At 30.3% G+C, this 15,917-nt stretch overlaps 1 protein-coding gene, 1 long non-coding RNA gene and 1 pseudogene across 2 annotated transcripts in view; 2 read left to right on the forward strand and 1 right to left on the reverse strand.

The window, feature by feature from the left end:
- Window positions 1–2,260: 2,260 nt before the first annotated feature.
- On the reverse strand, window positions 2,261–3,231 carry LOC101504947 (dirigent protein 22-like). The gene has a single exon (XM_004506762.3). It carries the CDS (start codon window positions 3,117–3,119, stop codon window positions 2,550–2,552), a length of 570 nt encoding a protein of 189 aa, XP_004506819.1. The 5' UTR covers window positions 3,120–3,231; the 3' UTR covers window positions 2,261–2,549.
- A 7,705-nt stretch (window positions 3,232–10,936) lies between these two features.
- Window positions 10,937–13,507, forward strand: LOC140920678 (uncharacterized; annotated as a pseudogene).
- Window positions 13,508–14,059: 552 nt separating this feature from the next.
- The window catches only part of LOC113787041 (uncharacterized), a 2,660-nt gene continuing 802 nt past the window's right edge, over window positions 14,060–15,917 (forward strand). Inside the window, exon 1 of the long non-coding RNA XR_003473229.2 lies at window positions 14,060–14,138. This is a non-coding gene — a long non-coding RNA (uncharacterized lncRNA). The remainder of the gene's footprint in view (window positions 14,139–15,917) is intronic.

A 15,917-nucleotide genomic window follows, 5' to 3' on the forward strand; every position in this document is an offset into this window, starting at 1 on the left:
TTAATATTAATTTTGCACAATTAATTATAGGTAACCGTATTGTAACGGATGTCGTAGGGTGCTAGTATCTTCCCTACGCATAATCGACTCTCGAACTCAAAATTTGGTTTCAAAGACCACATTTTTTTATTTTTACTATTTTAAGGGTTTCCCAATATTTTCCCTATTTTAAAATAAATTTTGGTGGCGACTCCATTGAATTCGAGAAACACTCGAAATTTTAGGCCGCGACAAATATCAATGGTTGAGATTAATTCCTTTAATATTTAATGGTTACTATAACCTTTGCGTTTTCAATTTCTAAGTTTTAATATTTATTGGTTACTATTTAAGTAGTAATGTCAATTTACAAGAAAGAGGAGTTTAAATTGTAAATCCACCTATTAAAAATTTCCTATTAAAACATAAGAAAATAACTCAAGATTGATCTTGATTGTAAAAACAGATAACAGATAACGTTTTTGGTTTTGAAAGCAGAAAAAGAATAACGTTTTTGGTTAGTTATAATTAACAATTTAACTTATATATTTAACTTGATAATCAGAAAAGACTGAAAGTAAATAGAGATAAGAGAAGAAATATCACACAACGATATATCCTGATTCATCCAACTCGAACTACGTCTAGTCCTCACAATTGTGAGATTTTCCACTATGTGTTCAAACAGAGAACGTTCTTGGTTTTACATCATCAATTTATATCAACCGTAATCTGTTACAACGCAAATCATTTCTACCCAGAAAGGACTTCAATCAGGTCACCTATCAATCTTTAGAGAGAATTTTACACTTCACCTTTTAACCATAAAAGATTTTTCTACAAACTACTCAAACTATAATTAACACTTATAGTCTTGAGTTTACACAATAATAATTTAAAGTGTTTGACAGAATATGAGTAATCTCAACATTTGTTTGAGGTTAGATTCTTTACAAAAGATTCAGTAAAATAATAACAAGAGATTCAAATATGAGTTCCTTGAGCTTGGAGTTCCTTTTATAGACTTCAATGAGGTTGATGACAACTAATTTGACCGTGGGAAAGTGTCCATCTGTCATGTGTCAGATTTGACTAAAAAACATAATTTTTTGAACCAGTAATTTTCTTGACTTGAACATTATGCGTTTTGCTTTTGTGTTAATAACGGCTGATCTGTAGCTTCTCATTCTTGACTGTGACTTATGATCTTTTGTTATATGCACAAACATATCAGGGATGTGCTTAATGTATTTAGATCAAGATTGTCTTTGATTCGTGCTAACAGACTGATGAATGATGTGCACATGCTGGAGATTGATTGTTAACATGCTGGAGATTTATCATTCTTAAATCAAGAATATTATTCACTGAACATTCTTCATTTTACGGGAATACTGACATGTTTTCCTTATTTTATTTATTATTGATAGTATTCCATGGGTCTTTTATTATTTATGCATGTTTCTTAGATATGCTGCTGGAGCATATGTTTCAAGAACGTTCTTCGTTCTTGACAGTCAAGCTGAAGAATGACCAGTCTTGCTTGAACTTGCTTGATTCATCATACTCCATAGTATATTGGATAGTCCATGTAAACATTGTACATATTTTATTGTGATTGTTCATCCATCCATCAATATTTACTTATAATGTATAAAAAATATTATCAGATTGGAACTTCTGATCCTCGAGTTTGTATAGGGTGGATGAGCATACTCCTAAGTTTCTCTGTCCATCGAAATGTTGGGCTGGCCCCATTTCAACAAATAACAATCCGTCGAAATGTTTGTAAATGAAGAGGGAGTTCAATGCTATATATATGACTCTAATTTTTCATTACAATTTGCACCAGTTAGAAAAACTTTAAGTTATATCTGACTCTTCCATTTCTCTCTTGTTTTAGAATTGTGAAGCTAGTTAGATTTTTTTTTGGAGAGTGTGTTTATATTGATGGTGTGGATTATTGGAGAAGAAAGTCTATGTGTTCTAACAATTTTAACATAGTGTTATTCTCTAGTTGTGATATTTTCTCTGATTGTAGAGTTTGCACATTATTTTCTTGTATTTAATTGTATTATTTAAATTTATGTTTTTCTTTCAATAAATAACACATGTTGCTTTCTTCCCTTTTTCCGTTTCTAAAGAAAAAAAGGGGAAAGAAATGTACTATTTTAGGTGTAAATAAATTTTTTGTAATACTATAAAATATTATTCAAATAATGATGATACCAATCACAAATACGCTAGTCTTTGAGTTTATAAACTCAACCCAACCCAACCCCCACATGAAAAACAAGCAAAGCTGAACATCATCACAAGTGAATGACGGTGCTACAATAGGAAACTAAGAAATTAAAAATTAACACTCACACTCACTATGATTTAGATCATCTACCACTATTGATTGAGACAACAAATGCACATATCATTAAATTAAGTGAGAGAAATTTTCTCTCGCTAAATTTAATGATCTACAAAGTTGATGCATCATATCATCAATTGTAGAGGATCCAAATATCACACACTAAAACAAAGTGTGTTTCTTATTCAATGATAAATCATATAAGATATCAATTATGAGAAACATAAACATTGTACTCAATTGTAGCATCCCCTGTATTGGGATCAAAAGAGTAAGTGCTAGCTTCAGCAAATCCCTTAGCAAACCTAAAAACACCACTTCCACCAATTATGGGCATTTCTCTAACCTTATTATTAGCAACATTTCTTCCCAATATAGTAATTGTGCTTCCATTATATTTCCCTTCAAATAAGGCAAAATTCATAATCATAAGAAAATTAAGCTCGGTTGTTGAGGTTGATGCATATATCCCTTGAGCCCTTCCCACCAATTTTGAGCTTAATTGAGGTCCTAAGGTTAAAGGGTTGTCTATGATTTTCACCAAACCAAAGAAACTAGTTCCATTATATTTAGGAATTGATGAAATGATATCAAATGAAGTAGCATTGTCTCCTCCCACTATGTCTTGCCAATAAAACCTAAAGTGGCTAGCATTTTGTCTCTTTTTAAAAAAATTAGGATCTATTGAGTTCACGAAACCGGTCACGTCTTGCGCCGCAACGATTGCGATTGTGTAACAAGAAATAAGAAGGAAGAAGAAGATTTTATAAGCATCCATATTTATATAACTTTTTTCTTTTACTCCAATAAATTGGAAACAAGTTAATGAAGGGAATTTTAAAAATGAGAATTTAGGAAAGTTGGGATGTAATTAGTGAGGTGTGTTTAACTTTTGCATGACATATATATATATAGAACCATGCAACCATGAATATAGTTAATTGATGTCACTATGACAAAGATGTGTATGTTTTTTTATCCCCATTCTGGAATTTGGCCTTTGCAAGTGACTTGATCAAACTTTGACTAATCTATATTTTGTTGAGTGTAATTGTTTTAATTTATTGTTTATTAACACCATTTGATTTTTTTTTTTACTTAGGCGAGTATAGGTTTGAATCTTATAATAGTATATTGTAATTTTGTTGAATAACAAAAGGAATAAAAATGAAAGTTAATAATTACTATGCTAAGTTTGAATTCTAAATAAACAATAATCTATTCTTCCTATTATAACTTTCAGCAATAGACAATTTTACAAAGATTGAAAAAAAGAATATAAAAATAAAAAAGATAATAGTGATTTTATTAAATTATCGTTATTAATTATTGATGTGTTTTCTTTATAATATATAATTCATAGTGGAGAATAAAATTTTAGAAGGGAAACACTTAATATTAATTAAAGAATATAACTAAAAATATAATTAAAATTATATTGAAAATTAAAAGTGATCGACTTTTTTAAACAATTTTTTTTATGATTTCTTGGGATTGTAACAGTTATTGCGAGACAAAGAGTTGGAGTAACATTTATGCATAATACATTGATAACATGAGATTTAAAGGAATAATCTCATTTGAATTATTGAAATCTTTCAACACCAATGGCTTAAATTTGATTGAAATACCATATTAATTAGCATTTGTAGTATCCAAAGGAAAGATATTATTATAAATAAAACTTTCTAATTTCCAAGATGACTTGTTCTCGTCGCATGCTTAGACAATTTCAACAAGGTAGCAGTTTATATATATATATATATATAGTGTCATGGTAATGACAAATATTCTTTATATTTGAATGGTCTTTATGCTCAGAATAAAGTACTGTGCCGTACGTTAATTTTCATCTCTTTGTGTATTGATTCATACAAACTTCTAACCCATATTAACATGAGAATGGTTTGTTGACTTAGTTAAATGAGTTAAACTATTAAAGTGTAATAATAAGAGGTAGGAGTTTGACTTTCATCTACAAACATAATTTTAATAAGTATTAATAATATTAACGTAACATAGACTGTTTCAAACAATAATATATATACGAGTGAAATAATTAATTTACAAAAATGAATTAATATCTCTTGATTAGACGATATGGTTAAATTTTTAAAAATAAATAAAAACTTTTACAAAGGTCTTTTATATTAATAAAATATTTTTGTGTGATCATCAACCATGAATTACACAAAAATAAATATTGTCACAACAAAATAATTAAGTATATTGAGTTTATTATTGTTTAATAAATTATTTTGTATTATAAAGTGTCTAAGAAAAACAATAAAATTTAAATAAAAATATTGCAGTTTTATACTAAAATGTCATTATTCTTAAAAAGCTTCATCTTAAACCTTAATATGCGTTGGGATTAGCCTAGACTTAAATGACATGTATAAGTTAGATACTAGTTAGTATTAGACTGTACAAACAAGTTGCCAATAAGTTAACAAAACATAACTAGTATTTGAATGATCGGTCTTGTGATTTGGGTCTACCAAGTTAATGATTCAATCCCTACTACTAATTTTTTCCTCTCTAACATATTAACTACTAATATTTGTCTAGAAGAAAAAAAATTTGTTCATGCTGTTGGGTGGATATATCCTCAAGTGAGATTCTACACCAATTAAAAGAAAAAGAAAAAAAAGCATGTTTTTGATTGGGCTTCACCAATGTGTAACAAATTAAAAAATATTTTTATCCCTAATTATTTTCGTGTGAACATGAAAAGTCCCAGTAGTGGTTCATGTGCATACGAATCAACAAAAAAAAAAAAAAAAATAGAGGGTGACTGAGAGAAGAGAAAAAAAAAAAAGCATCGATAGTAGATGGCATCAGAACTTCGGTTATCTTCTAGTAATTATTTTAAGGTGACTTATGTAAGTCAATACAACCCATATGGTGATCATTAATAGGTCAAATTATGTTATCTATAAAAGTAAGATGGATGATCTCTGTATGTGAAAAAAATTCACCAACCTATGTTCAATACAGTGAAGCCGAATGATAAGCAGACTCTACTGCACAGACTTATGTGTAGATACATTTGTTATTGGGCCATATTAATGGGGAGAAAGATGCTAAATCATTGTGGGATAAGCTAGAGCAACTGTATGCAAAGACTGGAATATCAAGATGTATTTGATAAAGAAGTTATTAAGCTCGAAACTTCAAGAAGGGACTTCGTTGGCAGATCATTTGAATACTTTTTAAGGAATTCTGAATCAACTCTCTATTATGGGTGTTAAATTTGATGATGAAATTCAAGAGTTATTTCTTGTTGGTTCCATTTCTAACCCTTGAGAAAGTTACAAGATACCATTGTGGAATTCTACTCATGATGTTGTGTTGTTAATGAAAATTGTAAAAAGTATTATTTTGAATGAGGAGATGGTAAGAAAGTCTCAATACTCTTCTTTGTAGTCAAAGGTGTTGGTTATTAAATCTAGGGGGAAGCAAGAATCAATATTCATGTAATAGAGATCGATCAAATCATAAGCAATTCTAGAAACATGTACAAATTTGTTGAGTGCTACCACTGTGGTAAAAAAAAGGCTTATTAAGAATAATTTTTGGCTTTTTAAAAAGTAAAATGGGAACGAAGGTAAAAGAAAGATGAAAGAAAAATATTTTGATGACACCAAAGGTAATATGACATCAGATGATTTTCTTCTTATTGAAGAGTATGATACTGTTAATATTGTTGATAGTGTATCCAATTGAGTGATTAATATTGGTACTTTAGTACATGATACTTTCAAGAGAAATATTTTATGCTCTTATACTCCAAGTGAATCTGGTAATGTGAAATTAGCTCATGAAGGTGTGGTAAAGTGTGTTGGTTTTAGAGATGTCTAATAATACCAAGTTAACTCTCAAGGGTGTGAAGTTTGTTCAAGACATTTGGTTAAATTTACTTTTAGTGACTAAGCTATATGATAAAGGCTAAGATAACTGGTCCGCACAAAACACATGAAAACTCACCAAGGGTTCTATGATTGGTTCTAGAGGTACAAAATGTTCTAGCATTTGTGTGAGACATGCAAAAATAATTAAAGATGTCCATGCACTTGAACTAATTGAAAAAGTTGAGTTATGGCAAAAAAGGTGTTTCACATGAGCGAGGAAGACATAGTTGAGCTAACCAAACGAGATGTATTATGTGACATGAGAATCCACACTTGAAGAAATATGTTCACTATTTTGTTGAAAAGATGAACAAAGATTCTTTAGAGAGCCGCATACCTAGAAGACTAGAAATCATTAATTTGATGCATTCTTATCTATGAGACCCTATGAAGAAAATAACACTTGGGGCAAGCGTACTTTCTGAAGTTTATTGGTGATCACTTAAGAAAGACTTCGGATTATAACTTAAAGAGTAAATATGTGATTTTAAGTGTATTGAAGAAATTTAAGACCTCAATTGAGTGTTAAATTGAAAAAAAAATGGAAGTACTTACACACAGATAATGAAAATGAATATTTGAGACTATTTGGCACTTATTGTATAGATAAAAAAAATTAGTCATCAATAGTCTCTAAAATTAAATAGTGTTTTTGAGATGATGAATAGAATTGTGATAGAAATAATTAAATAATTATTTTCCCAAGTAGAACTTCCATAATCATAACCCATGCATATTATCACCGTGGATTCATTCGACCTTGTTTTACCGTTGATCATTTGATCCCTTTTTGAAAAAGTACATGCCTTATCATTAACACATGCATATTACTAATATTTAGTATAATTATAACTTTTGGCTAATTAAATAAGATTTAAATCATTTTTTAGAATGTCACCATTGTTCTTTTACAATATTAAATTTTAAGAAACTCACTTTATTGTTTATACGTGGGTTAACATATGTAATCTTATAACTTTATTAAATTTTAACAAACTCACTTTGTGGGTTCACATATGTAAACTTATAACTTCATCAAATTTTAAGAAACTCACTTTATTGTTTATATGTGGGTTCACATATGTAAACTTGTAACTTTATGATATCCATCACATGTATGATATATAAATTTCTAGTTCTTCTCAAACATCTAATTGAGACGATTTGTGATATAACATAGAATGAATCAATAATCATTGTAGTTGTTCAAGTTGTTCTTGCCTTTGATTGATCAGTCATTATTCTTTAGATTTGGATTTGAGACAAAGATAATGTTCTATTAGAGGAAATGTCGTTTAAGAGGAAACTAATTAATTTAGTAGATGAATATTGTACAAGATGATTGACATACTGTTCACCACAGACATTCCATCACTAGTTCATTTTAACTTTGTTACATTGTCGATATTAGATCGGTTGTTATACATCCAATGTAATAAGTAAGATGATGGCAAATTTATTATTATGGTAAACTTTGTTAGATCTGTTCTAATTGAACTGTTCTAACAAACACATTAAAAAAAATAAAACTACAAAAAAAAATTATGGTAAATTTATTATTATAATAAATTTTATTAGATCGGTTCTAATTGAACTGATCTAACATACATATTAAAAATAAAAACTGCACACACAAAAAAGCTATGGTAAATTTATTATTATAGTAAATTTTGTTAGATAGTTCTAATTGAACTGTTCTAACATATACATTAAAAAAAAGACTACACAAAAAAAAAAGACAGTGACAAATTTGTTATTATTACAAATTTTGTTAGATCTGTTTTGTTAGACCGATCTAACAAGTCTTTTAAAAAAAGTTCCCTAAGTTAACTAAAGAATAAGAAATCACATGTGCCAACCCTTTCATTTTTTCATCTTCATCATTCGTTCTTCTTCATCCTTCTGCAAAACCACAAACCCGCGAATTCAAACCCGCGAATCCAAACTCATTTTTCATCCTTTAACATTCGTTTTTCATCAAACCCAGCCACATTTAACCTTCATCCTTCAGTGAAAACGTTTTCATCCTTCCACATTTAACCTTCATCCTTCAGTGAAAACGTGAATCGTGAATCGTAGCTTTCAGACTTCATCGCCGACGAGTTGGTCGAGCGCAGCTTTCAGTCAATTTCTTTCACTATCGAGAAGTGTTTGTGGCTTTCTCAGGTAATTTTCTAATAGTTTTTGTTTGTTACTCAACAATCTAAAATTATTTCATTGTTAATTATTCTTATTATTAATCTTTAATTGATGGAGAAATTTGAGTAGTAGTAGTTATCCCAATTTTCAATCATCCTTTAAAAATGCATGCTATGTGTTTGTGATATTGTCTCTGTTAATAATAAGTCTCAACTATTGTTCTTGCTGTAGCTAATATTTTACATAATAAATATTTTTAGAATCCAAAAAGATATTGTTTTAATTTAAAAAATTAAAATAAGGTTATTAATCTAGAAATGACAATATGTAGTCGAGGGTGGATTTTCACCATAGCAAATTAACATGATACTAAATTGGAGAGATGAAATCAAATCAAACTAAAAAAATGCTCAATGAAATAGACCTTTTTTATACTAAACACAACGGAACCACACATTGATTGGTTGTTATCTTTCATGTGCTTAATTTGAGTTAGTATTTGTCTTGCACTTGGTAAATGTGTTTTTTCCAGAGTCATTATGGAATTTCTAGCATTTTTGTTAGTAGTGGATAAGTAGTTACCATCTAGTCGTGTGAACTGGAATCATTTATGTCTATAACAATGTGTATAAACAATCAAGCAGACCTTTGATACATATATATGTTGAGTGTATTAATTTTTATTTAAATATTTAAATACAACATGCTCTTCAAAAAATATAATGATTTGAGCATAGGTCAGCTATATGTTTTTATATTTTAGGGGTACTACACTTTAGAATAATGTTATCATACAATTTAAATAACACAATTTGCAACATCAATTATTTTTTCATATACAATAATCATCCAAGTTATACCCTTTCTAAACAATAAAAACCGTTGAAATAGTAACACTACAAATCATGTTTATAAGTATTACAAACATTAAATTGAGTAGAAGACAAGTTTTATTGGCTTTACAGTGAAATTTGTAAATATAGTTTAGGTTTGCTGCATAGTTCTCAAACCGAAATTACTTTGCATGATGATTGGACGCTTCGGGTCAATAGGTGAAATGAAGCCTATGGTTCACATGGTCATAGTACATCACTTGTTTAATTAGAGTGCATCTCTTATATGATTCAAAATTTAAAGCTATTATTAGTATAACCAAACAATGAGACTTCGAATTTAGTTCAACATTCACATAACCAACCGTATATGGTTAGTGCTAAAGGCAACATAGACATATCATATTAATTTGTTCAATGAATAATCCATTTATCCAAATAAGATTTTGAAAAAAAAAAAGTAATGTGGAATTGTGGATGCAGATATTAAATAATTTTATCGAGGGTTTGTATATTTTATAATGTTAGTAACTTATATTATAACATGCCACCATTGAGGTATAATGAAATTGCATAATGGTGCAAAATAAATACAACTATTTGTCATTAAACACCTATATATTTTCATGTCGATCTGTATCAAAACTTGAAAGATGCAATCTATAAGTAAATAAATTAACAAACAAACTAGAAAGATGCAAGACAAAATGAACAAAGAAACAAAAAGGAATACTAAATTTTAGGGAGTGTTTGCATTCTAATGAACGAGGAAAACAATATACTCATATCCTATGGCTTCAACTCCTCACATCTTGACATTTCAAGTGATATAATAGACTCCAGTATCACTATTAGCTATAGCGGTAAAGGTGAATCTGATTGAACTTTTCCACTATCTTTATGTTGCAATAGATGATGACATAGAGTTTGATTGTTGCACCCAAGAGACTAAATCCTCTATAGTTGCAATAAAACAACCAACTTGATCTTTACTTTGTCTAAATGGAACAACCAACTTTCTCAAATGAGAGGCAAAAGAAATATTGAGTCCTTGGGCAAACTTATGAGCACCAGTATCAGTTTGTGCTAAGAATAGCTCTGGTAGTGCCTCATCCTTCTTAATAATTTTGGCCAGTGTCCACATCCACTCTTCAAGAGCAGTTAGAGCTGCCCCAACTGACAATGTTTGAGCGTTAAGAGAGTACTCTTAAGAGAGTACTTTTCTTTCTATATGGCTTTGTTGTAATATAGGAGTAGTAACAGACTAAATGATCAAGATGTTTGAAAATCATTTTGTTGAACATGCATGATTTTTTTAGTGTAAGAGTTATTTTATAAAGGTAATTTAAGTCTTTCAAATTTAATAAAAATTTATCAATATATACAAGAATGATTATGTAATTTTTTGGCAAGATTGTGCTTATTGTTATGCATCCAAACCTTGAGCACTCTTCTTCTAACTCCAATCTCTTGCTCAAAAAACTTATTTAATTGCTATGGCTACAATGGTTACAAAGAAAACATGCATTACCCTCAAGTTGTATTAAAAAGACAATTACCATATGCACACTATGTAAGCCTTGCATTGTAAAAGCAAATACATAATAGATGTGAGAACATAAATAACACAATTAACTTTTATGTAGAAATATGATTATTAAAATGTGATTAAAATCATTTTACCATTGTATTTTTTTTCAGAAGTAGTTATGAATCGCAGTTGGATGAATGCTAATCGTTTGAGTGAAGAGTATGAAAAGGGAGTTGAGGAGTTTTTACAATTTGCTTTAAAAAAACTTCCTAAAAGTAAAGGAAGGTTTTATTGTCCTTGTGTTATTTGTTTGAATAAAAATACATTACATTTTGAGGAAATACGAAGTCATCTTATTTGTTATGGGATTGACCTAAACTATATCAGATGGATATGGCAAGGTGATTCGTTAAACATGTCAAATACCTCAAAAAGAGAGGAACTTAATGTAGATATGAATGATCAACTAGAGGACATGATACGTGATGTTGGACAAGAGTCCTTTAACCGTGCACATGTATATGATAATTTGTGCAGTGACAAAGAAGAGCATTTGTATCCGGGATGCACTAACTTCACACGATTGTCTATGGTATTGAGATTGTTCAACTTGAAGGCGAGAAATGGCTGGACAGATAAAAGCTTCATTGAATTACTTGAATTGTTGAAAGAAATGCTCCCAGAAGGTAACACATTGTCGAATCGTAACTATGAGGCAAATAAGTTATTGTGTCCAATGGGCATGGAGTATAGGAAAATACATGCATGCCCTAATGACTGTTTATTGTATAGAAATGAGTTTGAAGAGTTGACTAAGTGTCCTAGGTGTGGACTATCACGCTACAAAATGAAGGATGGTGATTCCATTTATGACGAAAGCTCAAAGAGACCTCATGCAAAGGTGTTATGGTATCTTCCAATAGTTCCAAGGTTCAAAAGTTTGTTTGCTAATACAAATGATGCAAAGAATGTAAGATGGCATGCCGATGAGAGGAAGCGTGATGGACAACTTTGTCACCCAACTGATTCTTTGCAATGGAAGAAAATTGATAATTTGTACCCGGAGTTTGGAAGTGAGCCAAGGAACCTTAGGCGTGGACTTGCTACAGATGGAATGATTCCATATGGAAACTTAAGTAGTAACCATAGTTCATGGCCTGTTCTACTAGTTATCTACAACCTACCTCCTTGGATTTGCATGAAGCGTAAATACATCATGTTATCTATGATGACTTTAGGTCCAAAACAACCTGGAAATGACATAGATGTTTATCTAAGTCCATTGATTGAAGATTTGAGAATGCTTTGGGAAGGTGTTGATGTGTTTGATGGGTATTCTCGTGAATATTTTAAGATGCGTGCAATGCTATTTTGTACCATCAATGACTTTCCTACATATGGAAACTTGTGTGGCTATAGTGTTAAGGGACACAAAGCATGTCCTATATGTGAAGAAGGAACATGCTACCAATAATTGAAACATGGAAGAAAAACTTTTTATCTTGGGCATCGAAAATTTCTCAAGTCTAATCATTCATACCGTAAGTTGAGAAAAGCGTTTAATGGACACCAAGAGCATGAAATTTCTCAAAAATCCTTAACTGGGGAGCAAGTTTATCAACGGGTTAAGGATATAAATGTTATCTTTGGAAATAACCAAAAACAGACATCTGAGAAAAATATATGGAAGAAGAAGTCAGTGTTCTTTGATCTTCCTTATTGGTCTAGTCTAGATGTAAGACATTGTCTTGATGTGATGCATGTAGAGAAAAAGGTGTGTGATAGTGTAATTGGAACATTTCTCAACATTCAGGGGAAAACAAAGGATGGCTTAAATTCTCGTCTAGATATGGTTGATATGGGTATACGACAACAATTAGCTCCACAATCAACAGGTAAACGAACATATTTGCCTCCTGCTTGTCATACATTGTCAAAAAGGAGAATAGATGCTTTTGTGAGTGTTTAAGGGGAATAAAAGTGCCACGTGGCTACTCCTCAAATTTCAAGAGTCTTGTGTCAATGAAAGATTTGAAATTAGTTGGCTTAAAGTCTCACGATTGCCAGATTTTGATGCAACAACTACTACCAGTGGCTTTACATGGCATATTGCCTAAAAAAGTAAGAGAGGTCTTAACTAGGTTGTGTTTATTCTTCAACGCTATTTGTAGCAAAATCATTGATCCTCAAAAATTAAATGAGTTGGAAATTGAAGCTGTTATTATCTTGTGCCGACTAGAGATGTATTTTCCTCCTTCTTTTTTTGACATCATGGTTCATTTAATTTTCATTTAGTTAGGGAGATTAAATTATGTGGTCCTTTTTATTTGAGGTGGATGTATCCATTCGAGCGTTACATGAAGATTTTAAAAGGATATGTGAAGAATCCACACCATCCTGAAGCATCTCTATTGTTGAAAGGTACATAGCAGAAGAGGCTATTGAGTTTTGTTCTGACTATATGTAAAAAGCAGAAGCCATAGGAAATCCTAGATCTCGTCATGAGGGAACATGTGTGGGTAATGGTATCCGAGGCTTAAAACTTAAGAGCATGGGACGAGAGGAAGTACTTCAAGCACATTTGTATATATTGAATAACACTGATGAGGTTCAACCTTACCTTTCTACTCATAAAAGCATTGTGAAGGAAAATTATCCTAGAATGAATGAAAAATGGTTGTTGAATGAGCATAACAAGAATTTCTTAAAGTGGTTTATTTCATTAGATTTGAGATATCGATTTCATTAAATTTAAAGTGCTTGTTTTTAAATGTAAATGGATTGACATCAATAATGGTGTTAAAATTGATGAATTTGGTTTTACAGTGATGAATTTGGTTTTACATCTATAATGGTGTTCTTGGACAAAGCGATATAGTGGAGTTGTGCATCGGTAATCAAGAGTTGTGCATCACTATTATACAAATATGGTTGACGTAAGTACATTTAATTTGTAAAATTAGTAAACAAAATTAATTTCATTTATAACAAATACTTATTTTAATTTATTTATTTTAATATCTTAGATATATGCATCGCCTTTGTATTGACTTGGGCAAGAGTGGTGTGTATGGATTCATTGATCCGTGTTTCATTCAGAGTGAATATGATTCTATTGGGGCTCAAAAATACATACAAAATAAGTTGCAGCAGGATCAAAAAGAGTGTTATCTATTACCTTATCTCAACAAGTAAGTAAAATTTTATTATAATTTATCCATTACAAGTTTATAACATAAATGTACTTAACATTTTTACCTTTTTGCACAATGTAGTTTTCATTGGCAATTTCTCGTTATTTGTCCTAAGAAGAATACTATAGTTTTCCTATGTTCGTTGGGATGGAAACCAAATAAAAATATCACGCACATCGTCGATTTGTAAGTGTTTATTGTATTTATGGTATATGTATTTCAAACGCACATTTAGATCTTTTTAGAAATGACTATGTTGACCTTCTACAAATCCAATTAAACATTGTTGTGTTGGCACAAAATAGAAATGCTAAGGCACATGCAAATGCACAAAATTTGAGTTTTTAGATTCTTTGCTTTTGTGATAGATATATTTCGAACATGCTTGATGGCACAACATTATTGTATATCAACACTTTTTTAAGAGGCTTATGGCTTTAAAGGTAGTGAATAATATAATTCATCTCTATGTGGTTTATTTGCTACAATAATTTGTTTTTCCTTTATTAATTTTATTTATTGGCGCTTTATAGTTAGCTAAGTTAATATTTTTACATTTTGACTAAAGTTTGAATTCTAGTACTTTAACTCCTTTATAGCTTTCCAAGGGTTTCTATCTCATTATTCTTCTCTTAACCATTTATTGCATGACATGATTTGGTAAACCATCCCTTTCTCTCGTTGTTGATGTAAGAGCCCTTGAATCTTAAGAAGTGGGAGGCATAAAGAGGGAAAGGGAAATAATTAGTTAGTGGAAATATATAAGTAGTTTTTCCTTATATATAAGTAACACATCACTACGCGAAAAATGGTATTTTACAGCGCTTTTTTTAAGCCATTTACAGCGCTTTTCCAAAAAATTAAGCGTTGTAGTATCCAGCGCTGTAAAAAGATACAACAGCGCTCTTTAAAATAAAAAAAACGTTGTAAATCTCTTCTAAAAACGCGCTGCTTGTTGTATTAGTTTTACGGCGCTTTTTAAAAAAAACGCTGTAATATCCATTCCTTTATTTCAATTAGATCTCTTTCTGGGATTATAACAACAATCTCCTTCATGAATCGTAATATACAGTATCCACAGTCTATGTTGTTAGTTTGACGAGAGCACTATAAAATAAAACATATAAGTCAATAAATATTTGTAGATTGATTGTTAATGAAATTTTAAAGCCATACATTTCAAACCTTTATTGGAATCCATGTGATTTATTTGATTTTTGCTTCGACACTGTAGCACCCATTTGAGCTCGGAAAACTTGTAAAACACTATCAAATAAATGTGATTATTAGCATTAACAGACACATTATATATATATATATAAGAAATAAATGAATAAATGAATACAATACCTGAAGAGTGCGAAGAAATACATAGAGTTCATATTATTTTATTTTTTTAAAGCCTATTACAGCGCTTTTTATAAAAAGCGCTGTAAAAGACCTCCTTATTTTACTTTTAAAAGCCTATTACAGCGCTTTTTTTAAAAAGCGCTGTAAAAGACCTTATTTTACTTTTTAAAAGCCTATTACAGCGTATTTTTTAAAAAGCGCTGTAAAAGACCTCCTTATTTTACTTTTAAAAGCCTATTACAGCGCTTTTTTTTAAAAAGCGCTGTAAAAGACCTTATTTTACTTTTTAAAAGCCTATTACAGCGCTTTTTTAAAGAGCGCTGTAAAAGACCTCCTTATTTTACTTTTTAAAAGCCTATTACAGCGCTTTTTAAAAAAGCACTGTAAAAGACCTCCTTATTTTATTTTTTAAAAGCCTATTACAGCGCTTTTTTTAAAGAGCGCTGTAAAAGACCTCCTTATTTTACTTTTAAAAGCCTATTACAGCGCTTTTTAAAAAAGCGCTATAAAAGACCTCCTTATTTTATTTTTTAAAAGCCTATTACAGCGCTTTTTTAAAGAGCGCTGTAAAAGACCTCCTTATTTTACTTTTAAAAGCCTATTACAACGCTTTTT

Source organism: Cicer arietinum, chromosome 6 (genome assembly GCF_000331145.2).
Source record: "Cicer arietinum cultivar CDC Frontier isolate Library 1 chromosome 6, Cicar.CDCFrontier_v2.0, whole genome shotgun sequence".
Taxonomy (NCBI): domain Eukaryota; kingdom Viridiplantae; phylum Streptophyta; class Magnoliopsida; order Fabales; family Fabaceae; genus Cicer; species Cicer arietinum.